Source organism: Aspergillus sclerotioniger, assembly GCF_003184525.1.
Source record: "Aspergillus sclerotioniger CBS 115572 chromosome Unknown BO94scaffold_32, whole genome shotgun sequence".
NCBI classification, from domain to species: domain Eukaryota; kingdom Fungi; phylum Ascomycota; class Eurotiomycetes; order Eurotiales; family Aspergillaceae; genus Aspergillus; species Aspergillus sclerotioniger.
The window spans coordinates 191,564-216,756 of record NW_020291022.1 but is presented as its reverse complement, the minus strand read 5'-3'; the positions used below and the strand labels follow the sequence as shown (position 1 = coordinate 216,756).

The following is a 25,193-nucleotide window of genomic DNA, read 5'->3' as shown; positions in this document are numbered from 1 at the left end:
TGAGATAGGATGGTCTGCGGGACTAGAGGGTGTTCCCTGGCGGTTTGCGAGTCAGAACCACGACCGTCATCGACAGCGTCCGAGAAGAGGCCCAAGCTCGGCATTTCCCGAGTTGGACTCGGAGGTCAGGCGGGGGCGCCAGCCTCGATTGGGCCAGGCGGGGCAACCACCTACTACTACTAGATACTATACTAGTACTTCGTAGGTACCACTGGCACCTCCGATCCTCCCTCGCCTCGTCAATGCCGCGGAGCAGCCGGAAAATCTCCCTGTTGATTTTTGAGAGTCCAAGCACTCAGTAACGAGCAGCGGTGCCCTTCAGGGACTAAGAGATGACAGGCTCCTGTACCTGCAGGGGAATAATGTACCTGTCCAAGAACTGCTTGGGTACAATGTCTCGACAGCAGCCACCTAGTATGGGGCCGATGGGGACGGAAAGAGACCGAAAAAGGAATCAAGTCCTTGTACTTTGTACCTCAGTAAAGTATGGCCATAGATTATACACACTTGTAACCACAGGTTTAGGTACCTAGATAGTAGATAGCGGGTATCGCTATCCTCCAGCTCTGGGGATTGACCTAAGTAGTAAGTAGTCTCCCGGACTATCTAAACACCACTACTTATCAACAACCTTCCTGTTTCGGCTAGCGTGTATGCTCTTTCTGGGGAGATGCACTATGCCCGAGAAGGCAACGGCTTTCCTCCCCCAGACCAATCCAGATCGGGCCTTAGTGCACCCCGTGATCCTCCCTCATCCCGGCAACCTGAGAGCCAGAGATCTTTCCATGACACACCCCCCCCCCCGTCTCCTTGTTGAACTCCGCCGCATCGTGGCCCTATCGCTTCGATAGGATCTTCAGAGATTCTTCCGACACTCGCTCACAGATCGCTCTTCTACTATTCTCGAAACAGCCACGTCATTCGTTGTGACCGCCCTCCGGTAAAAGGAGGAGGGGTGCTATTTGGCTCATCTGCGAACCCGTCGGTCGTTGTGGAGACGGGTCGGATCCGCCCATCTCGTGCAGGTTATCAGTTGACCCAAACAATCGGACACCACACAACATTCCTTTGTCTGTGAAACCAGATCCAGGACCACAATGGGGTTCGGTGATTTTGATTCGATATGCGAGAAGGCCCCGTTGCCGTTATGCTCCTTGGTGGGCCCGCCGTCGTCAATATCGGGTTCGACGGGCATCATACCGAACTGTTATGCGCGCAACATTGAGCTGGCCAATACCATCATCTTCGAAGGCGCCTCTTGCTTCCTTCATATCATCGCGTTGGGGATGACGGTGATTATGATTTTACATGTCCGGTCTAAGTTCACTGCTGTCGGTATGCTTCTTACCTGTCTCTGTGCCTTTCTGTTGGGCTTCCATTTTTTCCAGAAGGAAAAAGACGCTCTGGGAGTTGAGTTGCATTAACCGTTATCATGCTGTTTCAGGTCGCAAGGAGATCATTACGTTCTTTTACATCTACATGACTCTAACCATATGTTCCCTGATCCTTGATGCAGGAGTGGCTCCACCTGGGAGTGGTCCGTTTCCTTACTTTGCTGCTGTGCAAAATGGACTGGCCTCCGCACTCTGCACATCCCTGCTCATCAACGGATTTGTTGGCTTCCAACTTTACGAGGATGGAACCATTCTTTCTGTTTGGCTCCTGCGGCTTTCGTCCGCGGCAATGTTCGCCATTTCCTTCCTGGTTTCTCTCGCGACTTTTAAGGCGTGGGGAGGCCTTGGCCCCACCAACACCGTCGGCATGTTTGTCGTCCTGTATGTTCTGAACGCTATCTGCATCGCGGTGTATCTTGTCATGTCACTATTACTGGTCATGAACACGCTCGAAGACCGCTGGCCCCTAGGCCATATCGCTTTTGGTCTCGTGGTCTTCATCTGTGGCCAGGTGCTCCTCTACGCATTCAGTGACACGATCTGTAACAGCGTGCAGCATTATCTGGACGGTCTTTTTTTTGCTACATTTTGTAACCTTTTAGCGGTCATGATGGTCTACAAGGTATGTTCATCTATTCCTTTTCCGATCGAATCTGCAAGGTCTGACATCCCTGTCTAGTTCTGGGACTATATCACCAAAGAAGATCTCGAATTTTCTGTCGGGATCAAGCCAAACACCTGGGAAGTCAAGGAACTTCTACCCGATGAGGATCGTCGGCAAACAGGGTACCCGGATGCAAGTTCGGAGTATGCCGGGAGCATGTATCATCATCGGACGTCGACCTATCACGGCCAGAATTATTAGCCTAGGTCGGTTTATTCATTCCTTCAACGTTCCACGCCATGTCAGATGCTTCTTCCGCCCGTCCGTCCGTCGCCGATGTTTTAGCTTTTCCATCTTAAATTTCACTTCAACTACTGCAGTCTCATGTCATCATTACCGAATCTAAGCATAATCCAACAATGTGGGTACCTCCGAGCGATTTAAGTTGACATTGGTTTTATTTCTTTTCTCTTTTTTTTGAACATATTCCGAAACCTGTCCTATAGGTCAGTGGAGGGCGTGGAGCGAAAGCGACCCGTGTGATCTTCTACCACTTTGTGCTCTTCTATCCCGCTTTACCTGTCACCCTCAAATGGGACTGTGTGAGGTGATTCTTGGCACGCGCAATTTTTATATTGCCATTTAATTTGTTGATATATCGCTAGAGTGTGTACTATCTCTTATCAGTGCCCGGCCGGAGTGGAGGGCCACTAAACCATGAGGCATGCCCCCAATAGCCCCGAGTGGCCCCGTTACTCCATCTGGAGTAAGGAGAACGGACCGGACTACATGGAGCACCGTGAACTTTAAGTTAGTGGTATGACTGATGTCTCGGGGGGCATCGTACAGTGTCCCGAAGACGGAACATACAGGCCACTAGCCAGTGGAAATCAAATCCGAAGGCTCCTGCTAAACCACTAGAGCCAAACTTGTAATTGCCGGTCACTCGGAACGGGAAAGGTCCACGACATGAGTCGAGCCTAGCACAGTTAATGGCCTTAGGGCGGAGGCGCGGCATTGCTATAGGTCAATCTGTTAGCTACTTGGCCCCGCCCCCGTTCCCCTCGCCAGTCGCAGTCAGCTGTGATCGGACCCTTTGATTATCAGCCACACGTCTACCACCCGATTCCCTCCAAGCGGCGGATGAAACGGATTACGTGGAATAATCCGCATCTGTCGAATGCACCGAGCTCCTCTTCCCTTCTTCTTTTCTTTTCTTTTCTTGGGCGGCGGACACAGACCGCGCTGGCGGTTATCCCAAGAGCGCGCGCGCGAGAGGTGCATAATCGGCCGAGGCAAGCAAGTACGTCCGGCATGTTGCTTTTTGTGATTAGAAATGCATTCAGGCTGTCAATCCACAACCACGACGTCGTCCCCGTCCATGAATCTACTATCGGCCTGAACCTTGGTACGGTCAGTGTCGGCCCGCGGTATGTCTCCGTCAACCTCCTCAATTGGCCCTGTGGCCGTGGCGTACCATCCCTTGTCAACCGACTCCACTAGCACCTTGCATGCATCAGCAACGAGTAAATCAAAGGCCGGGTTCTCATTCGGCAGGAACATGCTAATATGTGCTTTGATTTCATCTGCAGCTTTATCATTCACGGCTCTGGCCCATCGGATGTCTTGTTGGGAGAACCCCGAGCTCTCCACTTCCGCGGGAAGCGAGCAGAAAGTGCGGTTTTTCGAGCGTATGATCTTCTGGCTGAACGATGAAGTCCCGGCGTTTCTGTTCTCTACTAGAGCGCTTGCATTTTTGCCCAAGCATGTATAGAAATTGGTGCAGCCAATCCCTCGCTCCTTCTGTACGTCGGATAGCAGTGCAAGGCGCCGCCGCAATTCCGAAGAACGGGCTAGGCAGCCAACGAATGCCAGATGGGATGACACCCAGCCCAGCCCGTCCGTCAGTCGCTCACGCTGTGAATACATGGCAGCCGCCCCGCCCGCAGCCACGGCTCCTGCAGCTCCCGCAAACATGGCATATCGGCCCCACCGTTGCCAGGATGGTGTCGCAGCAGCATCTGTACTCGAAGATGAGCTAGGAGCTGAGGGTGGTAGACTTTTGTTGGGGTCGCTTTTCTGCTCAGTAGACGCGGCTTTGTTCGGGGAGCCGTTGCCCCCCAGCCCGAACAAGCCAGCGACTTCTGACAGTGCAGTGTATGCCGAGGTGACATTTCGGTAATGCCCTTCTGCACCATACGAAACCACTCCGGGAGCAATGCCCAGGAAAGGGGTATCGAATGCGATGACACCCTGAATGTGAGGAAACATGAAGGAATCTGCCCCCACCGCAGTGCCGGAATCCGCTAGGGGATTAGTTGGAGCTCCTGCAGAAGAGGTTACAGGAATTGGTTGTTCCGAGGCTAGTAGAAGAAGGGTCTCAGCGGCGACGATTCCGCCCATCGAATGGCCGACCAGAAAGACATGCACGGAGGGGTCAACCGTCGGGGAAGCTGTTCGGTTCGCAACCTCCAAGTCGATGACTTTGTTCTGGAGCCTGCATAGCGGTCGGAGGTTAATGGCATGCTCTATCCATTCTGAGCCAGTCTCAAGTAGGCGGTTGGACGTACCATTCCCGAAAGATACTCACGCATTCTTTTAGCTCACCTCGGGTCTCATACTTCGGGTACACCGCAGTAGCGACTTGTACGGCAGGAAGGGAGCGACTAAGCAGTGCACAAAAGCGTCCCGGGAACTGCCTGAATGTATCGTCGTCCCCCTAAGTTTCTTAGCGAGGTTCGAGGCATATACTCCGGCAAGGACCGAGCACGTGCGCCCTTCAGGGGAGAGGCGAATGAGGATGGGTGGAGCATGCGCGTACCTTGAAGCCATGGATAAACACGAGAAGTAGCGTCTTCTTCATTGTATCACACCGGAAGGATCTGGACAGCACATTACCCCCTCAGAGGACCACGCGACAGAATTAGCTTGGAGTACAAGAAAGAGAGTATTGTTGAATCTAGATCTGACAGAGGGGCGGAAAGTGGATGAGAAGGGGAGAATCTCGGTCCCGGGCAGCTACGTCATCGGGCATTCAGACCACGTGATGGGCGACGGGCGAGTCGTCTCACGTGCTCACATCGTTGGCCATCCGGCGTGTCTCAGTTTCAGTACTCAGCACTCAGCCACCGGCAAGAGTGCGGCATGATTGAACGCGGTCCCCAGCCCCTGTCTGACTACGGAGTACTTACTAGGCATTAATCACCTTTTGTCGGCTACTGGACCCTGACTCCGTGAAGGGGGAGATCTCACCGCTGCGTATAGCCTCGGCATGTCCCGTTCCCCACCGGGCAATCCAGCCGACTGCCGATCCGAGACATCAAATTAGGAGCTGCTCCTGATGACGACGGCATCATATACCAACTAAGTTGGTGATTTAATTGAGTCTACATTCGACATCACCATGGCCCCCCGCGAGATATACAATGTTGTCAAACTTGTGCCTAAGCCAGGCAAATTCAACCAGGTCCGCAGTCTGCAATTCCCTCTTCCCGTCTCAAATATACTAATTTCAGGCTTAGGTCGTGGAAGCCTTCAAGGCATTCTCCCAACACATTGAGCACAACGAACCAGACACTCAGATCTATTTTGCGCTTCAGTCAAACGACAGTGATGAGTTGATTTTCGTCGAAAAGTGAGCATGAGTGCAGCTCAAATGACTCTAGGAATGGGAGAAGCTCATCGGATGATCTACAGATACAAAGATGGCGATAGCCTCAAGGCACACGCAGCATCGCCCGAGTTTAAGCAATTCGCCAAGGCAATTGGGTCTTGTCTGGCCCAGCCTCCAGATCTGAAAGGTGCTTCGTTTGTTGCTGGGTTTGAGGGTAGATCGAAGCTTTAGGTTATACGCATGCTTCTGTGTGGAGTTTGTGTTGTTGGCTGATTTCTTCGAAGCAGAATAGCAGAGGGCTTCAGTGAAACAAATTGATAGCATTCATAAAGGTTTTAGGGCCTGAAGAATGTATTGCTTTGGTTCGGCACCTATTCACCGGTAATACAAGCCTATCGTATATTCAAATTGGACCTACTTCTGGGCGATAATCGGTGCCTTCGATATAAAGGCGTGTACTTGATATATAAATCCGCAAATATGGGCTAGTTAGTACCAGCGGCAGTGAGTGGCTATGTAAGATGTTTTCATTGTACAGAGTGGCCGTCACTTCACAACTCATCAACTATCCTGCATTGCACACAGTCCTCACACCTGAGCTGATACATGCAACCATTTTATTGCAAAGGCATTCATACATCACCTCCCGTGCATCTAAGTCTTGTCTAAGTCAACACCACCGAACTAGAGCTTCTCCTCCCTTCTTGTCAACCGCAACAAACTATCCTGATAGCTCGTGGCCAACAACTTCCCATCCGGCGTCCACAACCAACTCTCGTGAACCGCCCGGTTCTCCTCCGACCGCGGCGTCCATCCTTCCTGTACAAACCACTTTCTCAGTACTCCATCCCGACCACCTTCCTCACCAGACCCCCAATCAATCATCCTCAGTGCCTCCCCCAGCTGATGAAACACCACCGTGAGAGTCAAACTTGCCATTGCCGTAAACCTCTTATGGCCCAGCGCCCGGACAATCAACAACAGAGAATTCCTATCACAAGCATACATATGCGCACACGCATACAGATTATCGAACTCCCCCGACTTCTCCCTCTTCCTCAACTCTTCCTTACTCCCCGGATCCGATGGCAACCCTTTCAGCGAATACATAGCCAATTGCCGATACTTCTCCGGATGGCTCTTAACTTCCTCCGTCTGGTTATACCCCATCATATCAACCTTCCGAGCATCCACTCCAGGAAACTCCCTCTCTGATAAATCCCCCGACTTCACCCCCTCAATCCACCAGTCCACGTCCACGCTCGGACTCACAGAATACTCCTCGGGCCGTTTCCCTGCTATGATGGATGCATACCGCTCCTGGGCAGGGGCAGGCTGATGGGAGAATGATGTCTGATCCTCGTCCCGTTTGAAGGAACATAGACATGAAAAACAGATCTGGCCTCCTTGTCGTGCGTCGACGGAGCGCGTGCAGTACATGTACCCGTCGCGGAGGTGACGTACGGTGTACTCGAAGGGAACGTCTAGAAGGCCTCCTAGGATGAATGTCCCCGTCACGTTCTGGTTGGGTCGGGTTAGCAGGCGTGTCTGTGATATAGCGGGGATAGAGAGACCTACATGAATCACGAAGCCCTTATCGACTGTTTTGGAGGCTGCGTAGGCGGATTGTGCGTAAACGTGGCCGCCAAAGGCTCTTGCTGCTTCGCCGGGTGGGTAGGGCGGTGCTAGGGATTCGAAACGCTCGGTCTGTTCTGTTTCATTGCTGCTGGTGAGTGGATTTGGGAGGCGTCGCAGAGCCATGAGCTCCGCGAAGGAGGATGGGCTCTGGTTGGCTCCGTCTGTGGGCATTGTGTGTACGGTGGTGGAGGAGTATATGGTCGAGGTATTTGTCTTGGTGTTGATGTCCTGTGGGAGGTAGGCTGGGCTAAATGCGATGACTGATGTTGCTTCATACGCTATGTGGCTATTGAAGATGTAGAGTCTGTACAGTCGTTGGAGATGGAAAATGGACAGGTAAGATTGTTGAGCTCAGCTCATGTGCCCTGACGATTTAACCGCAACCGACCTAACCAAGGAGAACCTCGGCAGAGCGGGCGGAGTTGGTTGGCTACTGAAGCATAATTCGAAGATCAACATGAATAGTGGCGGTGTTGGTGTGCTCCGCAGATCGCAACGCTATGCTGCGTAGTGTCTATTGGTGCATTTCCAGCACTGCTTGCAGCTTAAGTGAGGCCTCCTGGATCATCATTGTTCCACTACTTCTGTATACCCCGTTGCCAGGCAGAGCATATTCAGCCCGCAATGGGATGACTATCCTTAATAGACGGAGAGTGTAAATCAACGAATTTATCTATGATTTAAACCAATCGCCCTTCAGTGGAGATAATAATTGACCAACTGCCACCATTCCACCACCTTCTTAGCCGATCAAATGGCAGGATACGTTGACCCAATAGAACCACAAACCGACAGAACTGCAAGAGCAGAAAAACTAATCACCATCTTTATTGACCAAATCTGCCAAGTAAGGTATATGCGCCGATAATGCTGATATGATATACAAATAAAACCCATCCCATGAATAATACATTGACGATTCGAATCCGCTTTCGTACCCCGAACGAACAATCGCATCTCAGCGATCAAAATCACCCTCGAAACACACCTAGATGGATTCGGTGATGGTACGGGCGTTGGTCCACTCGACCTTGCCGCTCACGTCCTTGATCTCCTCCAGCTTGTCGCCGAGCTTCACAACGGAGAACCGGACCATCCGGGGATCGAGACCGAGGGTTCTGCGAACTGCCGCCTGCACGGGACCGGAGGCATCGAAGCGCATGATGAAGTGGTGGCCTTCCTTGTACCGGGCCTGATGCTTCGTCGTGGTTCTGGGCAGACGGAAGGTGCCCCAGTTGGTGTATCCGCGGACTACGCCGCCGGAGCGGAGGACTTGGATGCCGGCATTACGGGCGATACTATTATCGGTCAGTGAGCTGCCAGGGTTGATGATCGTTTGGCGAGTAGAATATTGCGCGAGAAGATGGACCGGTGAAAACATGATGGGTGGTGGGCACGTACTCGCGAACCTCCTGGAGGCTGCCGGGACGGACCTATAGTCATCAATCAGTATCTATCGTGAAACCCAATACAAGGCATTTCAAAGCTCGCCAGATCACATACAACTGCAATCAGTTCGTACAACATGGCGTCGACAATGTGGAGTGGGGTCTCGATTGAAAGATAGCGTCGGGGAACGAAAAGATGACGGAGAACCAAACACGGAACTGGAAGGGGATGAGATTTTTCCGAAGGCGATTGCGGAGGCTCGACCATCGCTCTTATCAGCACCCGCCTTGGCACCCGCTATCAGTGCCGGGAATCACCCTCACCTCCGTCATTCATATTTAATTTACCTTCCCTTCGCTCTCTTCCTTTCTCCCCAATTCAATTCACACTTTCTCACTTTTCTCGATTCTCTCACCTTCCTCCCCTCTCCCCTCAACTCCAACCACACACCATGTCTCCCATCGCCAGATCCCTCCGTCCCTTCGCTTCTCGCCTGCTTGCGCAGAAGCTCCCCCTCTCCTCCGTCTGCAGGGCCGCACCCGCCAGTTTCCCGCGGGGAAGTGTCCGGAGCTTCTCCCAGAGCCCTTTCTGTGAGCAACCCCCCTGAATACAGGTCGATGAGGCCATTGCGGCCTTTTAGATCCCTTCCAAAGCTAATAATCGAACCCATGCAGCTCAATTGAAGAAATACACCGAGTCGCACGAGTGGATCGAGCTCGCCGCCGACGGCAAGACTGGTTCGTTTACACCCACCCACCCACCACATTCCACCACTCTCTAACTCTTCTGCTCGAACTGTTTAGCTAAGATCGGAATCACCGAATACGCTGCCAAGTCCCTTGGTGACGTTGTGTTCGTCGAGCTCCCCGAGGTCGACTTGGAGGTCAGCGCCGGTGACCCCGTCGGTGCCGTCGAGTCCGTCAAGTCTGCCTCGGACATCCTCTCCCCTGTCTCCGGAACTGTTAAGCAGGGTAACACCGTGCTCGATGACAATGCCAAGTTCATCAACCAGAGCCCCGAGGGTGAGGCTTGGATTGCGGAGATTGAGGTGAACGATGCTGCTGAGCTGGATGGGCTGCTGGATGAGACTGCTTACAAGGCTACTATTGATGAGGAGTAAGGGAGTTGTGGTGTGCGGGTGGGATGATTTGGATGAATCGATTTGAGTTTGGTCTGGGTTTACATGAGCGCGCACGCTGCTGCTTCTGACAAAGTGCAACGGTGTGATTGATTATGATTTTTAAGTGATCTGGGTTGTTTCATTTGTAATGGGTATAATTGGCCTGGGTTGTTGTGTGTGGAAGGTTATGTTTCCATCACAGAGTCGTGACTGTCTAGGGCTACGTCATGCCGCTATCGGCGGCCTTTTATTCAACAAGGGCTGCGTCTGTTGCGGGTTGTAAGAAATATATGATATCCTCTGCATTTTTTCTGGCTTTTCTAAAGTGATCAGATATCTGAATCCAATGCTCGTATCTTGTTTCTGTGATTACTGTATTTCTCTGCCCATGGTGTGGAATGCGGCTGTATACCCATGCAACTAGTACAACAGAATAATGGACTCGACAAATCAGACCGTGCAGCCAGATGTGCACTTCAACTCTCGAGATAGATGCTATAAGACATACCATTAGCATACTCTGTAGACTGACTGTATACATTCCCATTGTGAAGTTGTCGTTTTGCCTGCAGTATAACTTGCACTACTGGCATGTCCTGGTACTAGATAAGCCGGACTTAATCTTTCTATTACAATCAGATAGGAGCCTCTTTCTGTTATTTGCCCCGTAATTTTCATTGTAAACAAGTTTTACCCAAGTATTCTTCGATGACCAGGCTCGATAGCCAACCCACGTACGCTGAAAAAATGTGATCTGGGGTAAACATGTGACTCTCTATCCGACTGTCTATCATTGCCCTTTGCTGCTATTCTTAGGCTATACTGCAGGCCAATTCCTAATGCAGCATGGCATGTGCTTGAGGCTGGAGAAGTGAAGCATAGATGATGCTGGCCGCCTTCCTAATGCAGTAATATTGGCAGTGCGCCGGGCGGTGAGATGCCCTCCACCTCGGATGGGGCCGAAAGTAAACCGAGGAGACTCGAAGTGATAAGACAATCCCGCAGCATTCCTGACCTCAGCCCTTGCTTTCTCCATACTCTGCCTCCGTACCCTTCTCCGCCGTGTTTCGCACGGTGTAACGCGCATCCTTTGAGCACCGAAGCCATCCGGCGGGGCGCCAGCTCTTCGTCAGCTGAACATGGCATCGAACCTCCCCATCCCTATTCCTCCGCGCACTCCGACGCCACCTCTAGATGACCCTCCAAGCATTTCCGACCAGACGCCCCATCTGCACGACAAAGACTCCCTGTCGCCATTGAGGGACACGTTCCCTAGCTCGCGGGGCACATTGGATCCCGGGGATGCCAATCGCTTGAGCCCTACGCGGGCGGGTTTCAACCTCAGCCCAGCAGACGCATTGCAGCAGGGCGATCAGAGCGACAATGCAGGCGGGCCATTCAATTTCAAGACTATGACAATGGCGAAGGGGCCAGTCGTCAAGTCTGTGAGTTGCTCGCTTATGATGTTGTGGTCGTAAGGAGATGCTGACGCCACCGTTATTGATGTAGAACATTGGCCAGCGACGCGGACACAAATATAAACATAGTAGTATTTCGCATCAGATCTTCCTCGAACCGCCCCCTCGAGCCCCTCTAGCTCTGCCCAACTCGCTGCCTATACCGACTTTCAAAGAGTACCGCTCCAGTATGTCCAGGGACCAGACTACCCGGTTCTGGTGGAGCGTATGCCACATGTGTATCGCGGGATATACGCTCTGGAGTGCCCATGGATCTCTGGCCATGACGGCTCTATCGCACTTGATCCTGTTCGATTCCCTCGGCGCAATGCTTTGTGTGGCTGTCGATATCTTGGGCAACTTTGAAGTGTGGAAGCGATCTAGTGTTCGCCACCCGTTCGGCTTGGAGCGCGCAGAGGTGCTTGCGGGGTTCGCTATGTGCGTACTCTTGCTTTTCATGGGGATGGACCTTATTTCTCACAACCTGCAACATTTTCTGGAGTCTTCCGGCCATGAACCTCACCATACTCACGTCCATGAACGTGTGTCCTTGGGTCGTGTGGATTTTACCGCTCTGCTGGCGATTTCTTCCACCTTGATCTCCGCCATCGGTCTCAAGAACCATGGTCGGATAGGAAAGGCAATGCGGTTTGGGTACATTGAGTCGCTGCCGTCGGTCCTCAGTAACCCGTCTCATTTCCTGACCCTGTCTTGCTCGACGCTGCTCCTGCTGCTGCCCCTGGTATCTATCAAGCTCTACAACTGGCTGGATGTGCTGCTTTCCGGCACTATTTCCATATCGATGTGTGTCATTGGAGTGCGCTTGGTGAAGACGCTAGGCTCCATGCTGCTCATGTCCTATTCGGGGCCAGGGGTGTCTGAGGTGATTCGGGATATTGAGGCTGATCCTTGCGTTTACGGGGTTGATGATGCTCGGTTTTGGCAGGTCCATTACGGGCTGTGCATGGCAAACCTGAAGCTTCGTGTCTCGGGAACCGAGGAGAATCTTGTGCGACTGCGTGAACGGATTGCCAGCCTGATCAAGAACCGACTGGGGGGAGGGTACGGATCCGGGGGGCAGAAGTGGGAAGTTTCGCTGCAGTTTACAGCGGAGAAGGCATAGCCATCTTGCCTGTACATACGATCGTGACCGGCTTTCAATGAACATCATGTTTGTCTATTAACATAATTATGTAGAGTGTACAGCTTGAATATAATCATTGTCTTCGGGGCCTAGAGCTCGTAAGTAGAAGATATAACACGCCCATGTGAATAGTCCCTCTACAATTCGCCAATATCAATCTAGCCATCATACCACAAACACTAGACTGCTAAGCCCAGCATCACCTACACAGGCCCTAGTCCAAAAACTCCATCCTCTCTACACACCCAACCACTGATAGACCAAACATCTACGCCCTCCCAAACTCCCTCCCCTCTTCTCCCCACCATCCATCCCCATCCCCATCTCAAAGATGCCTACTCCGCACCAAACAAAGCCATCCTCCCCTCTCCTCACCCCCTTCATATCCCACAGAAAACAAAAAATAAAAACCAAACCGGGCCTTTCTCATTTTGAAAATCTCTCTTTCTAACCCGCAAGAGCCCAGCCAGCCAGCAAGCAACAAGCCCCATAAGAAAACAAGACACAATATACACGACGTCGCCTCTTCATGCCGTAGCAGCAGCAGCAGCAGCCAGAACCCCTCCCTCGTCAGCACCGTTCCGCTCATCCCTCCGTCTGCGTTTCTCCAGAATAGCTTCCCTCCGCTGTGCAAGGATCTTCAATTGCCGGTTCTCGACTCCCTGGAGCCAGTAGCCGAAGCTTCCTCCAACGCCGGCGAAGAGAGGATACACCCAGAGGGATTCTTTGGCGAGGATGGGTCGCATTTCGATGCCGAGTTGCCAGAGGCGGACGGCGATTCCTGGGTTGCTTTTGTTAGTGCGGTGTGTGTGATTATGTGGGTTTGAGTTGTGTTTGAGGGGGGCGTGTGTAGGTAGGTAGGTAGGTGGTAGGTAGGTGATGGTTGCATACCGAAACCGCCCCAGAAGAGGACTTTGTGAACCATGATTGCGGACCGGCGGCGGCAGCGGCGGATAAACTCAACGTGAGGGGGAGGGAGGGAATTGATTGATATGCGATGCGCAGCAGCGGGGCTTTTAGCAGCAACGCGACGTTATCCCAACACACACGGTCGAAAGATGAGGTTGATTGATGTGATACCCGGCGAATCACGGGGCCGTGGTTCCCAATCTGCTTCGGGGGTGGTTTCGGAAGATTAGTTTCGCCGGGGGCGGTCGGGCCTGCGGCCATTCATTCATTCATTCCGCCCGCCTTGCGACTCGGGAACGGAACTTTGTATTTCGGTGGAGAATCTACCACCAAGTTGGGTGAGGTGTTTTTCTTTTTTTTCCCTTCGCCCCTGGTTGAACGGACTTAACTACTGGCTGATGTCTTATGGCTGGTCCAGAGGAGATGTCGGATACGTTGGTGGCTGTGGGGACGAAGCGGTCGTCATCGTTGGATCTGGACCTGGACAGTCTCCAGCGGAAGAAGTTCAAGACGGATGAGTTGCCTTTGTCCGCGGCGCAGCATACCGCGATTGAGAATTTGCTGCACGCGTTCAAGAAACGGGGTGGGTTTGATCATATTCGGAAGAAGATCTGGGCCGAGTTTCATGATGGGGTAATTTTTTTTTGAATTCCGGTTGTTTTGGTTTGGGTGTGGCTAATGCGCTGGTAGGAAGGCAAGGTCGAGTTTACGAAACTCCTTGTTGAGCTGGCAGAGTCGGAGATCGATCGCGAACCGGGATTGCTTGCGCGTGAGCGGGGGAAGGCTGCGACGCTGATCGAGGGCGCTGTCGATAGGAGCGATGTCTACAAAAGTGTGGAGAATTCGTTGGATGCGCTGGCTGAGAAATTTCTACTTGATATCCTCGGGTCGGTTCGCGAAATTCGTCGCGATGAAATTGGTGAGGAGCTCGCTGTGCAGGAGGAGAGGGCTGGGAATAAAACCGACGAGGACTACGCCATCCAGGTGAAAGCGAAACGCGACGAGCGCGAAAAGGTCTGGCAGGAGGAGCTGCGCAAACAAAAGGAGATTGAGGAGGAAGAGGCGCGCAAAAAGGCCGAGGAGGATCGCAAGCGACGGGAGATTGAGCGACAAAAAGAGGAAGAAGAGAGGGCGAGGAGGAGGGAGCGCGAGGAACAGCGACGTGAGGAGCAGCGGAAGCTGGATGAGCAAAGGGAGAAGGAACGCCAGGAACGATACGAGCGACGACGCCGGGAAGAGCGCGAGAGATATCGCGACTGGCGCGATCGCAGCCGCACCAGAGACCGCGATTCGGATCGAGACAGGGATAGAGATCGCTACCGCTACCGGGATCGCTCGCAAGGTTATCGCTCTGATCGCGCCCACTCTCCACGGTATCGCGAGTCGCGAAAGGACAAGTCGCCAACCCCGAAAGAGCCCACACCCGCACCTGTGCCACCACCGCCCCCGGTGGACGAGAAGTCGTTGGAGGAGACGGCGCTACAACTTCTGCTGAAGGAGGGAGAGGAGCTGGCAGCCAAGGCGCGACAGAAACCCGAGTTCGACTTTGAGGAGGCAGAGGCGATTGAGAACGGCCTCAAGCCACCACCGAAAGGACCCAAGGCTGAATCGAGATACTCCAACACTCCTACCAGGGCAGGGAGCCCGCCGGGCGACGCCGACGCAAATCGAACCCGCGGATCTACAGCAGACGATCGCAATCGGACAAGGAAGCGGGAGGATAGTCGCAGTCGCTCGAGACGGAGGTTCTCGTCCCGGTTCGACGATCCGGACAAGTCGCGCGATGTATCCAGCCAGCCGCGCAATCGCGATTCCGACGACCGACTTGTGCTTCGTGATTTCCGCGACAACCGATACGGCGACCGCAGCTATCGGCCCAACCGCCGGAGCCGAAGCCGATCTACCGTTCGAACCGATCGTGACAGAGACCGTGACAGAGACCGAGATCGAGACCGACGGGATCGAGATAGGGATGGGGACAGGGACCGGGACAGAGATAGGGACAGACACCGCGACGACTACCGTCGTCGACGAAGCTACTACTCTCGATCCCGTTCTCGCCCTCGATACCGCTCACACTCACGCTCACGTTCCGTCCATCGGGATCGAAACCAAGACCGTGACCGCGACCGCGACCGAGAGCGCACCAGAGATCAAGACAGAGACAGGCCCCGCGACCCAGAAAGAGACCGACCCCGCGACCCAGAAAGAGACCGACCCCGAGATCAAGACAGAGACCGGCCTCGAGACCAAGATCGCGAGAGAGAAAGAGACAGAGACCGACCCCGTGAGCGCGATCAAGACCACACACGCGAACAAACCCGCGAACGAGAACGAGAACGAGACACCGACGACACTCGTCCCCGCGAAGGCGAGAAATCCCCCCGTGTACCAGGATCATCTCGTCGGCGATCCCGCTCTCGCCGTCGCTCACGCAGTCGTTGCCGCTCACCAAGTCTCCTCGACATCGACCGCTACGTCCCGCCCACTAGCCGTCGGAGCCGGTCTCCTCGTCGCCGGGTGCGGTCGCCTGAGCGACCAGAGAAGGAGCGTGAACGGGAACAGCGGGAACGCGAACGCGAACGAGAACGAGAAGAACGTCCACCGCCACGGGGGTTTGTCGAGATTGATCGGTATATTCCTGGTGGTGGTGCTGGTGGAGGTGGCGGTAATGCTAGTGAGCAAAAGACCGAAGGGAATAACAACAACAACAACAACAACAACAACAACGGGAATCGGGACCGGGAGAGAGAACACAGGGATAGGGATAGGGAAAGGGAAAGGGAAAGAGAAAGAGAGCCCGATGAGAGGAGACCGCCACGACGGAGCGCGAGTCGGAGACCATCATGATGCATTGAACTAACTACTTATTCTATCGGGAAGTAAGTAAGTAGGTGGGTAGGTAGTAGGGCACGTGTCTCTAATGTAATATAATGAATGTATTATTTGGCATGCGGGTGCGATGAATCCTCCTTGTTAGTGAATATCCATCTATTTGTTTCTCTTCGAGTTTCTAGTAACTATAGTTTGGCTTGTATGGATATGGATATGTAGTTGGTAGCATCATATAAACACAATCAGCAATCGCTTAGCTGGAAAGTATAGTTGGTGCATAGTGGTATCATATATATGGATAGTAGTAGTCGTCGTCGATAAGTCTAGACTCAGTTGATGAATACAGTAGGAAAAACGCTTTGTTGAGTAGGGTGATCGTTGGTTCGAATACTATATAATTTTGTTCAGACAACTATCAAGGCAAGGCAAGACGTGGAATCGATATATGATATGTCAGATGGGGTTGGTATGTTATAGTTAGTTACCTGGTAGTACGATGGTGTGGATGGTGATGGTATACTGTCCTTGTGATTGGGAGTTAGATATACTAATATTAGATAGTATCTACATTCATACTGCCAGGATCATATTCCCCTTGGACTAAGGGTATAGGTATATCGAGTCTGAACATCTCATTCACCTAACAACACAACACTCGAATGCTATACATATACATCTCCCCTCCCGGAACCGATGAGTACGTACGCACGTACGGATAGGTCCAATAGAATAAGACTAGCTGCGGTATTAGTTCTACGTCTTACTCTTCTCGACTGCCTCTTGGAACCCATCGTTCTCGTCGTGTCGTTTATAGAAGTAGGCGTTGGAACCGGTGCCGGTGGGTCTTAGTTCTGGGGATAGACGATCAAGGATGGTTTGTTCGAGGGCCTTGATGGAGCGTTCGTTAGAGCCGAGTTTGTTCCAGACGGAGATGAGATGCGTGTTGAAGCGGATGGAGGTTGAGACGCCGAGGACGTGGTCGTGTTCTGTTTCATTGTTTGTTCGTTAGTGTGAGCCCACAGTAGTATATATACAAGAAGCAACAGGGCAGGGGGGCATACCCTTCTCCAAAACAGCCTGAAACTCATTGGCCATGCACAGAATGGTAATCTCATGGAAAAACGCCTGCGCTTTACTCTTTGGGACCCGGAAGCGCCAGCACCCCCCGTTCCGATTCTCGGGATCCTCCCAGGCGGGCTTCACGCCCTTGCGGAAGATGTGCACTGTGTCGCGCAGCCGGATCTTGTCCCAGGGGTAGTTGTTGTAAACGCGGTAGAAGGTGGCGATGTCGGCGACATCCTCGTGCAGGACGTAGAGCCGGGAGTCGTAGTCTGTGTTTGGGGTGTCGGTGTGTCGGTCATACCAGACGGTCCAGTGGTACTGGAAGGGGAGTGGTCGTAGCTTGCCGAAGATGTTCTGGTGGAGGGATTTGCGAGTGACGTCTCTGTCGCGCGGATGCTCCTCGATGGGGCTTTGGTCGTTGACGTGGAGGCTTGGGACGGTCATTTTGGGCGAGTAGTTTGGGGGGACAGGGTGTAGATGAGAGAGGGGTGTTGGTTGAGTGGGGGCGAAGTATGTGGGTGGTGGGATATGCTCGTTTTATATCTCCTGGGTGGAAGGTGTGAGAGAGCAGGCTCAATGCCGTGGTTGGAGGATTGTATGTAGTTCGGATTGAGGGGTCCTATTGTTTGTGTGAGCGTAAGGAAAGAAAAGAAAAGGGGATCAATGGGTGTAAAGGAGGCGGGGATAAAGAGGGACGATGACGAAGGGGGTATTGGACCTGTCAGATGGACAATGAGACAATAAGGCACAAAGAGAGTTTACTTACCGAAGTAAGTGATGGTGAAGCTATTCCGGGATATGCCAGCCGGATGATTCCTAAAGATTCAGGGAGAAGTAGAGACAAACCACGCCCGGAGACAACCTAGGAAGCAATGGGGGAGTAAAGGCTGGCTTTATGAGTCCAGGAGAGGGGAACGGCGCCCTTATCACAGCCGATGAATGCACGACGAGGAGGTCAGTCAGATCGGACCAGCAGTCAGACACGCCGGGGAAACAAGGGAATGTCCACGCAACACTGCCACCGAGGTTTCACCAAGAAGGCGTGCCTGCCGCTGGCTGCACGATGAAGAACGCAGGTCGGATAACTGGCCTGATCGATTGGCGTCATGGCGTCGGGCTGGGATGGGGGCAGCATTAAGGGCTACTTAGTTGTGCTTAGTTCCCCGCCAATCCCCACTTCGGCGCCAATCAATCAATCGCCCGCAGATTCATTCATTCCATCAACTTTCTCTCACCATCATCCCCTCCACCATGTCCCCCTCCTCCTCTTCCAACCGCCCGGGGGCCGATCCCCTCGTCGCATCCACGCAATCATGCGCTCCCTCTTCCAGTCTCCCTGTCGACCGGCGCGAACACTCCCCCGCCGCTTCGGCCCACGACCTCCGTCACGCCGCAAACTCCACCGGCAACGGAGACAGCGAGGAGGATGAGGACGACTACACATCCTCGTCAGGATCTAGCGATAGTGACAGCGACGATGAAGATGAAGAAACCATCGCCCACGAAAAGCCCGAAACCAAACCCCCCACCGATGACATGCCGCGCATTCCCTCGATACCCAAACCGCGCATCCACCGCATCGAGAAAAACCCCGACCTGCTCTCCCGCCTATCGGCCTTCCTGCCTCAGATGAAAACCGCCAATGAGCATCTCGAACAGGAGATTGCCGCCGGTCGGGCGAAGGATGTGCGATTGGATGACATGGACGATGACGAGGAGGGACACTACATCGAGATGGTATGCAGGATTTTCCACGCCTCCCGTTTTAAGGTTTTCTGGGGTGTGCTAATCGCGAATAGAATCTGGGACTAGGTGTTCTCGAAGAAAAGCAACCGGACGAGGAGAGCAACAATGCCGCCGAGGACGAGTCCGAAGGCAAGCGGAATGAACATGTCCTGCCGGAGAGACCCAAGGCTGCAAAGGACTCCAATGTCCTGGATACCCTCATGGGAAATGCCGAGTCCTCATCGGAGAAACCGACCATCGAGGAGATATAGAGGCGCTATTTTGGCTACTGATTGCATGGCATGGCGCTTTCGGTTGGTTGGGAGATATATAGTTTTGCTTGGGTCTGCATTCTGGGACATTGCTAGGCTTGGTTTACAAAAGTTGGTATACATCGCTACAAGATCACGCATCATAGATCGAATCACATAGTAATCATATCCATACACAACTCCGGCAAGTCTAATAACACAGGTCGAACAGCAAATTCCATCGATCTATTTGCAGGATATTAGAATGTATACGTCAAGAGCAGAAGCTCAATGTTTATTAACTATCGTCGCCACATCACCATCATCCGCTTAGGAAACCTCCTTCACCCGGCAAGTCCAGCCGGATTCCTGGCTCAGCAGGGGCAAGCTATCACTCGTTAGTACCACCGTAGTAATCAATAATCAAAAAATTGGGACTCACCTTGCACCCAGGCACCAGCCAAGTTCGTTGTTCTTGATCTTCTTAGCGATCTTAACCTCGCGCGACAAGGGCATCTCGTATCCCGTGTGCAACAGACCCAGCATGAAGTTCAGGTCCAAGCACCATTCGGGCCGGTCGCGCAGTTGTGGCAGCGCATCCTCCACGCCCTCGAAAATCTTCCACTCCGGTTCGCCCGCACACACGGTCGCCGTGAGCTGGTGCAGCTCCTCCAGGGTGAACGAGTCGGGCATGCCCAGGGGCTTGGTGCGGTCAAAGAAGTAGGAGAAGATGTACACATCCTCCCGGGTGAACGTCTTCTCCAGAGACGGCTGGTGGACGCCGTTGAACGAGCATGGCGCCAGTTTGCAGCCAGCATCCTTGTTGAGGATCTTCTCGGTCAAGCCACGGCACTGGGCAGCGGCATTGGTGCCCTCCTTCGGGCCCACCATCTTCACGGTAACCTTGCCCGCGAGCGCGTGGTCATTGTCAAAGGTCAACTCGACCTCACGCTCCATACCGGGTCCAATGCAAGGATTGGTGATCGGCTGCTTCAACCACGACATGTCAACAGTGCTGGCGGCCAGCTTGGCCTCGACAATCGCCTTATGGACAGCCTCCCGGGCAGCCATCAGCCCGTAGCCCAGGTGCGAGTGCTGGTACAGGTCGAAGTGTCGACCACCGAACTGAAGGGCATACTTGTGGTCGCCCTCGGCCAGGTGCTCGGGCATACCGCCCGATGGGCTCTTGGGGAATGTGGGCTGGAAGACAATCTGGGTGGAACCACCACCCAAGTCGAAGATAGCGGCGGTGGGGGTCTCATCAGGACCTCCAATCTTCCCAAGAAGGTAGTTGGTCGTGATCCAAGCGTAGACGCCCTCGTCCGAGCCATCCATGATTTGAACACCACCCATTTCACGCGAAACGACAGGGAAGGGGTAGACGGTCTCCAGGCGGGTCCTGACGGCCTCCAGGATCCGCTGGCTCATCTCGGGTCCGAGCATACGCAGTCCGGCGGTGGCTTTCACAGCAACGGGGGAGCATGACTGGTACTCAGCGGGGACAGACTTGAGAGCCACCTGCATAAGAGGATCCAAACTCTTGGCGGCTCCCTCGGCGTCTTCCTTGTAGGAGCTAAGTCCAGAACCACCCTGCCTCTTTTCAGTCTGCTCGAAGACCTCGTCCTCGAGTTCGGGAGTAGAGCCGCAGTTGTTGAAGCGATAGACGTGAATCCGGGAGCCCTGACTTCCAGCGTCGATCATGAGCGCATATTGAATCAAAGGCTTGGAGGGGTCATGGGGCTTCGTGCACTTGTCCGTTAGGGGAGCGACACCGGTGGACGGTTGCTCTGAATTGAGCGTCAGCCCTATTCAACATCCTCGACATAGGGGTACTTACGGGTCCCGAAATTGCTCACTGTAGGCTTAGATGGCGAAAGCCAAAGCAGCATAAGAAGCACAGCCCCGACAATCGCACCTGTCTTTAGGTAGCGGGACCGCTGCGTCTGGGACATCATAATGTTGGAGAAACTGCGACGAGATTTATCGATCGATTTGTCCAAGCCGGCTGAAGTGATTGCGGGTTCGGAGGGGTGCGACACCGAACGTCTGCTAGGTCTGGAGCCTGATGATGCAAAGGACGATGTACCTTGAGAGTGTCGACTGTCAACGCCAGTCGACATGCGGGCAGGGCCAAGGATACGGCGGTAGCGTTACGTCCGGGGGACCACGCTCGTAGGTTCCGACCGAGTTGGATAAAGGAAAGATGGTGGATTAACGGTGGAAACGAAGAGAGACCATAGGATCGTCCGGGAGCCTCCGGTCCAGGCCAAAAAGATTGTGGGAAGCGAAACCAACCAACGAAGGGAAGGATGATGGTGGGAAGTCAGGGGCAAGCGAGCGAGCGAGTCGAGCGAGAGAGAACAGACGAGGGCGAGACGGAGAGGCAAATGGAGGCCACCCGGCGTGATTAGTATTCCGCCTCTCAGGGTCTCTGAAACGATCGGGGGATCCGCCCGCTTCTGTGGCGTCGCCCCCGTGGCTGGTGGGCGGTCGCCGCATGCAGCCAGACACATTCCCGACCACCACCTTACGGAGTAGAACTTCACCACATGGTCCATGGTAGGTATTCTCTCCCCGCAGGCCTGCACCCGATGATCCCTCGTTTTGATTCGAAGAATCCGAAGACCCCGTTCAGCCTTATCTTGACCCTCTTTCGATCCCTCTAAACGCCTCTTGCATCGCCGGTGAGGGCAGCTGTTACCCCCGAAAATGAAGCACATGCGCCGGCTCGTCCCTCCGACGAGAGCCCTTCGCCAGATCCTCCTCACTCCTCAACCTACCTTTCGTCCAGATTTCTTCCGACTCGGCCCTAGATTGAATGAAGTCCCTTCTCGATTTTACAGCCCCACGAGCAGTTTGTTCAAGTTCCGCGGAAAGTCAAATCCTCGTGCACTGCCACAATATATTCTAGATGAAGACATCGGGTCCCAATTTATTCAGCTGGTGAACGAGAACAACAGCCTTAACCCCCCCGCAACCCTCCGCGAAACTTTGCGATCCGTCAATCGCTCGGAGGATTGTTTGTTGCAGGTATCGGCTGGCCCCGAGGGCGGGTTCCCAATCTGCAAAATTGTGAACAAATTCGAGTTGCGCGAACAGGCCAAGGAGAAAGCGAAGGCTCCCCGGGATGGCCTCAAGCAGCTGGAGCTGAACTGGGCGATCGATAGCCATGACCTGTCTCATAGGATGAAGCAGCTCACGACATTTCTCGAGAAAGGCCGGAAGGTGGAGGTGATCCTGACGAAAAAGAAGCGCAAGAGAGCTCCTACTGTGGATGAGGTCAAGTCTCTGATGGAGCGGGTGCTGGATACCGTTCGGGAGGCCAAGGCTGTACCAGTGAGACCCATGGAAGGGGAGCCAGGCAGACATGTGGTTCTGGTGGTGAAAAAGGAGAGTTGAAGATTTTGCATCAAGGTTGATTGGAGTTTAATATGTATACTATTGATGGTATGGGTTTGGGGGTTCTTTGTATGTATATAACGACGTATCAGTGCTTGGACAGGATCGAGCAGGCCTTCCAACCAATTTTGACAGATCGTTCTGCTCGGTTCCCGACTGGATGATATCCGTATGATGGGTACGATTTGCCATGCTCATGCTCTGGCTCCGAGTATGGCGTCTATCTTGAGCTATCTATGCTAGACCATGGTAGAGCGGGAGAGGACGAGTTCAGATGGGAGCCGTGTGCACGCCCCACCTCGGTGGAAAAATATGCAATGTACCAATGTTCGTATAGGTAGCTCATCCATCTCCCCCGACTTGCGCTTTGCACCTGCCGTACCTGTCCCCTGGCCGGTATACCTGCTTGAGCCTATCCCGACGGTGCCTGGGGACTCCGCAATACTGCGGGCGTGATTGGCCGGCAGCTGAGTCAGCGCCTCCCTAAATTTTTCCGGGCTGAAGGTCTGCTCCAACCCAGCTTGTGTTCTCTTCCGTCCCATCGCGTTTCCTTTGGTTTTCATTCCTGTTCGGTTGTCTTTCCATCACAGGGTAGCCATCATGTCCGGCCTCGCCAGAACTGCCAACCTTCTTCTGCGCTCCAGCAGGGCCTCCCTGCTGCGCCCCCGTGGTGTCAACCCCATCCAGCATGTTTTCGCCAAAGACAAGCTGGCTGCCCGTGGCATGGCAACTGCCTTCGAGCGTACCAAGCCTCACGTCAACATCGGTAAGTTTCCATCTTCAGATCCTGTCTACCAATACCTCAGCTAATCGGTTCCTCATAGGTACCATCGGTCACGTCGATCACGGCAAGGTGAGATGCCAATCGTCCACCCTTGTTGTTTCCCGATATGGTCCGAAAACTTCTCACACATTCCTCTAGACCACCTTGACCGCTGCCATCACCAAGCACCAGGCCTCCAAGGGTCTGGCTCAGTTCCTCGAGTATGGTGCCATTGATAAGGCTCCCGAGGAGCGCAAGCGTGGTATCACCATCTCGTCCGCCCACATCGAGTACGCCACCGACAACAGACACTACTCCCACGTTGACTGCCCCGGTCACGCCGATTACATCAAGAACATGATCACTGGTGCCGCCAACATGGACGGTGCTATCATTGTCGTCGCTGCGTCTGACGGTCAGATGTACGGTTAATCCTTGGTCCTCCTGACTCCTCCGAGTATCGGTGCTGACGCTGGTCAATAGGCCCCAGACTCGTGAGCACTTGCTGCTTGCTCGCCAGGTCGGTGTCCAGAAGATCGTTGTGTTCGTCAACAAGGTCGATGCGATCGATGACCCGGAGATGTTGGAGCTCGTTGAGCTGGAAATGCGCGAGCTTCTCGACACCTACGGCTTCGAGGGTGAGAAGACCCCCATCATCTTCGGTTCTGCTCTCTGCGCCCTGGAGGACCGCCAGGCCGACATTGGTACCCAGCGGATCGACTCCCTCCTCGAGGCCGTTGACACCTGGATCCCCACCCCCCAGCGTGATCTTGACAAGCCTTTCTTGATGTCCATTGAGGAAGTCTTCTCCATCCCCGGCCGTGGTACCGTCGCCTCCGGCCGTGTCGAGCGTGGTCTTCTGAAGAAGGATAGCGAGGTTGAGATCATTGGTACCTCCAACGAGGTCATCAAGACCAAGGTCACCGACATCGAGACCTTCAAGAAGTCCTGCGATGAGTCCCGCGCTGGTGACAACTCTGGTCTCCTTCTCCGTGGTGTCCGCCGTGAGGATCTCCGCCGTGGTATGGTTATTGCCGCTCCTGGCAGCGCCAAGGCCAACAACAAGTTCATGGTTTCCATGTACGTCCTCACTGAGGCCGAGGGTGGTCGCCGTACCGGATTCGGTGTCCAGTACCGTCCCCAGCTGTTCATCCGCACTGCTGGTAAGTGATTCCGTATTTGCATCAATGGAGACGGTTTGCTAACTATGTTTTTTTACAGATGAGGCTGCTGAGTTCAGCTTCCCCGACGAGGACCAGTCCCGCCGCATCATGCCCGGTGACAACGTCGAGGTGATCGTCAAGACCCACCGCCCCGTTGCCGCCGAGGCCGGTCAGCGCTTCAACATCCGTGAGGGTGGTCGTACCGTTGCCACTGGTCTCGTTACCCGTGTCCTGAGCGAGTAAACCTGCGGATCTGAACAGGTTCGTTTAAGCATGACCGGGGAACTGGCTGCTGTGTACCATGTGAAAGGAAGCGAAAAATAATTGACAGGGATTCGTTCATAATGTTTACACCATCTTGCAGCGCGGGCATCAGCGGGAGCAACCGGAACTGATACGCCAGGATGGTGGGTTGCGCCGGAGTTCTTGAGTCATATCCATGTATCTGTATTGTATTGAAATGTCTGTAGACTTTTGTATCTCTTCTCCTCTCTTCTCACTTCTAGGTATGTCGTTGAATATGAATTGAATGATCTACTCCACTTGATGTGCTGGGAAATTGGGGTGCGCCTCGATCATCCTCGATAGTCGATAGTCCTCGTAGTCGTATGAGCCATTCCGATCCCGATCCAGACCCTTACCCGATACGGCTACCCAGATCACGGGGACACTAACCCCAGCGGGCATAGTCTGAAACGGGATCGGACGGTCGCGGCCTGGATGCTCA

At 53.6% G+C, this 25,193-nt stretch overlaps 14 protein-coding genes across 14 annotated transcripts; 8 read left to right on the top strand and 6 right to left on the bottom strand.

Moving 5' to 3' along the window:
- Positions 1-974: 974 nt before the first annotated feature.
- On the top strand, positions 975-2,534 carry BO94DRAFT_240989 (chitin synthase export chaperone). The gene is made up of 3 exons (XM_025606369.1): positions 975-1,335; positions 1,445-2,016; positions 2,074-2,534. Exons 1-3 carry the CDS (start codon positions 1,098-1,100, stop codon positions 2,257-2,259), a joined length of 996 nt encoding a protein of 331 aa, XP_025463417.1. The 5' UTR covers positions 975-1,097; the 3' UTR covers positions 2,260-2,534.
- An 814-nt stretch (positions 2,535-3,348) lies between these two features.
- On the bottom strand, positions 3,349-4,861 carry BO94DRAFT_559946 (uncharacterized protein; the record flags this gene model as incomplete). Its single annotated transcript, XM_025614110.1, has 3 exons — positions 3,349-4,495; positions 4,569-4,717; positions 4,820-4,861. 3 exons carry the CDS (start codon positions 4,859-4,861, stop codon positions 3,349-3,351), a joined length of 1,338 nt encoding a protein of 445 aa, XP_025463416.1.
- A 540-nt stretch (positions 4,862-5,401) lies between these two features.
- BO94DRAFT_559945 (putative quinol monooxygenase) lies at positions 5,402-5,842 on the top strand (the record flags this gene model as incomplete). Its single annotated transcript, XM_025614109.1, has 3 exons — positions 5,402-5,464; positions 5,520-5,632; positions 5,695-5,842. 3 exons carry the CDS (start codon positions 5,402-5,404, stop codon positions 5,840-5,842), a joined length of 324 nt encoding a protein of 107 aa, XP_025463415.1.
- A 297-nt stretch (positions 5,843-6,139) lies between these two features.
- On the bottom strand, positions 6,140-7,737 carry BO94DRAFT_568960 (acyl-CoA thioesterase). Its single transcript, XM_025614708.1, has 2 exons — positions 7,190-7,737; positions 6,140-7,132 (listed from the first exon to the last, which is right to left on the bottom strand). Exons 1-2 carry the CDS (start codon positions 7,418-7,420, stop codon positions 6,296-6,298), a joined length of 1,068 nt encoding a protein of 355 aa, XP_025463414.1. The 5' UTR covers positions 7,421-7,737; the 3' UTR covers positions 6,140-6,295.
- A 318-nt stretch (positions 7,738-8,055) lies between these two features.
- BO94DRAFT_539026 (mitochondrial 37S ribosomal protein bS6m) lies at positions 8,056-8,857 on the bottom strand. The gene is made up of 3 exons (XM_025612618.1): positions 8,753-8,857; positions 8,651-8,682; positions 8,056-8,547 (listed from the first exon to the last, which is right to left on the bottom strand). Exons 1-3 carry the CDS (start codon positions 8,774-8,776, stop codon positions 8,238-8,240), a joined length of 366 nt encoding a protein of 121 aa, XP_025463413.1. The 5' UTR covers positions 8,777-8,857; the 3' UTR covers positions 8,056-8,237.
- A 232-nt stretch (positions 8,858-9,089) lies between these two features.
- Positions 9,090-10,120, top strand: BO94DRAFT_627662 (glycine decarboxylase subunit H; the record flags this gene model as incomplete). Its single annotated transcript, XM_025617440.1, has 3 exons — positions 9,090-9,228; positions 9,313-9,375; positions 9,442-10,120. 3 exons carry the CDS (start codon positions 9,090-9,092, stop codon positions 9,756-9,758), a joined length of 519 nt encoding a protein of 172 aa, XP_025463412.1. The 3' UTR covers positions 9,759-10,120.
- Positions 10,121-10,749: 629 nt separating this feature from the next.
- On the top strand, positions 10,750-12,414 carry BO94DRAFT_539025 (cation efflux family protein family). Its single transcript, XM_025612617.1, has 2 exons — positions 10,750-11,203; positions 11,268-12,414. The coding sequence occupies exons 1-2, from the start codon at positions 10,898-10,900 to the stop codon at positions 12,336-12,338; spliced, it is 1,377 nt and encodes a 458-aa protein (XP_025463411.1). The 5' UTR covers positions 10,750-10,897; the 3' UTR covers positions 12,339-12,414.
- Positions 12,415-12,808: 394 nt separating this feature from the next.
- BO94DRAFT_539024 (putative NADH-ubiquinone oxidoreductase 14 kDa subunit) lies at positions 12,809-13,332 on the bottom strand. Its single transcript, XM_025612616.1, has 2 exons — positions 13,251-13,332; positions 12,809-13,140 (listed from the first exon to the last, which is right to left on the bottom strand). Exons 1-2 carry the CDS (start codon positions 13,282-13,284, stop codon positions 12,887-12,889), a joined length of 288 nt encoding a protein of 95 aa, XP_025463410.1. The 5' UTR covers positions 13,285-13,332; the 3' UTR covers positions 12,809-12,886.
- Positions 13,333-13,610: 278 nt separating this feature from the next.
- Positions 13,611-16,221, top strand: BO94DRAFT_539022 (BOD1/SHG1 domain-containing protein). The gene is made up of 2 exons (XM_025612615.1): positions 13,611-13,901; positions 13,959-16,221. The coding sequence occupies exons 1-2, from the start codon at positions 13,674-13,676 to the stop codon at positions 16,116-16,118; spliced, it is 2,388 nt and encodes a 795-aa protein (XP_025463409.1). The 5' UTR covers positions 13,611-13,673; the 3' UTR covers positions 16,119-16,221.
- A 635-nt stretch (positions 16,222-16,856) lies between these two features.
- Positions 16,857-17,609, bottom strand: BO94DRAFT_475320 (eukaryotic translation initiation factor 4E; the record flags this gene model as incomplete). Its single annotated transcript, XM_025608558.1, has 2 exons — positions 16,857-17,089; positions 17,165-17,609. 2 exons carry the CDS (start codon positions 17,607-17,609, stop codon positions 16,857-16,859), a joined length of 678 nt encoding a protein of 225 aa, XP_025463408.1.
- Positions 17,610-18,416: 807 nt separating this feature from the next.
- On the top strand, positions 18,417-19,162 carry BO94DRAFT_475428 (NOPCHAP1/New4 family protein; the record flags this gene model as incomplete). Its single annotated transcript, XM_025608566.1, has 2 exons — positions 18,417-18,902; positions 18,965-19,162. The coding sequence occupies 2 exons, from the start codon at positions 18,417-18,419 to the stop codon at positions 19,160-19,162; spliced, it is 684 nt and encodes a 227-aa protein (XP_025463407.1).
- A 76-nt stretch (positions 19,163-19,238) lies between these two features.
- BO94DRAFT_539020 (guanosine diphosphatase) lies at positions 19,239-21,522 on the bottom strand. The gene is made up of 3 exons (XM_025612614.1): positions 20,979-21,522; positions 19,584-20,928; positions 19,239-19,529 (listed from the first exon to the last, which is right to left on the bottom strand). The coding sequence occupies exons 1-3, from the start codon at positions 21,091-21,093 to the stop codon at positions 19,472-19,474; spliced, it is 1,518 nt and encodes a 505-aa protein (XP_025463406.1). The 5' UTR covers positions 21,094-21,522; the 3' UTR covers positions 19,239-19,471.
- Positions 21,523-21,664: 142 nt separating this feature from the next.
- Positions 21,665-22,849, top strand: BO94DRAFT_539019 (putative translation initiation factor IF3). The gene has a single exon (XM_025612613.1). It carries the CDS (start codon positions 21,851-21,853, stop codon positions 22,538-22,540), a length of 690 nt encoding a protein of 229 aa, XP_025463405.1. The 5' UTR covers positions 21,665-21,850; the 3' UTR covers positions 22,541-22,849.
- A 269-nt stretch (positions 22,850-23,118) lies between these two features.
- BO94DRAFT_539018 (translation elongation factor Tu) lies at positions 23,119-25,008 on the top strand. The gene is made up of 5 exons (XM_025612612.1): positions 23,119-23,306; positions 23,365-23,393; positions 23,463-23,725; positions 23,787-24,466; positions 24,525-25,008. The coding sequence occupies exons 1-5, from the start codon at positions 23,141-23,143 to the stop codon at positions 24,707-24,709; spliced, it is 1,323 nt and encodes a 440-aa protein (XP_025463404.1). The 5' UTR covers positions 23,119-23,140; the 3' UTR covers positions 24,710-25,008.
- Positions 25,009-25,193: the final 185 nt, after the last annotated feature.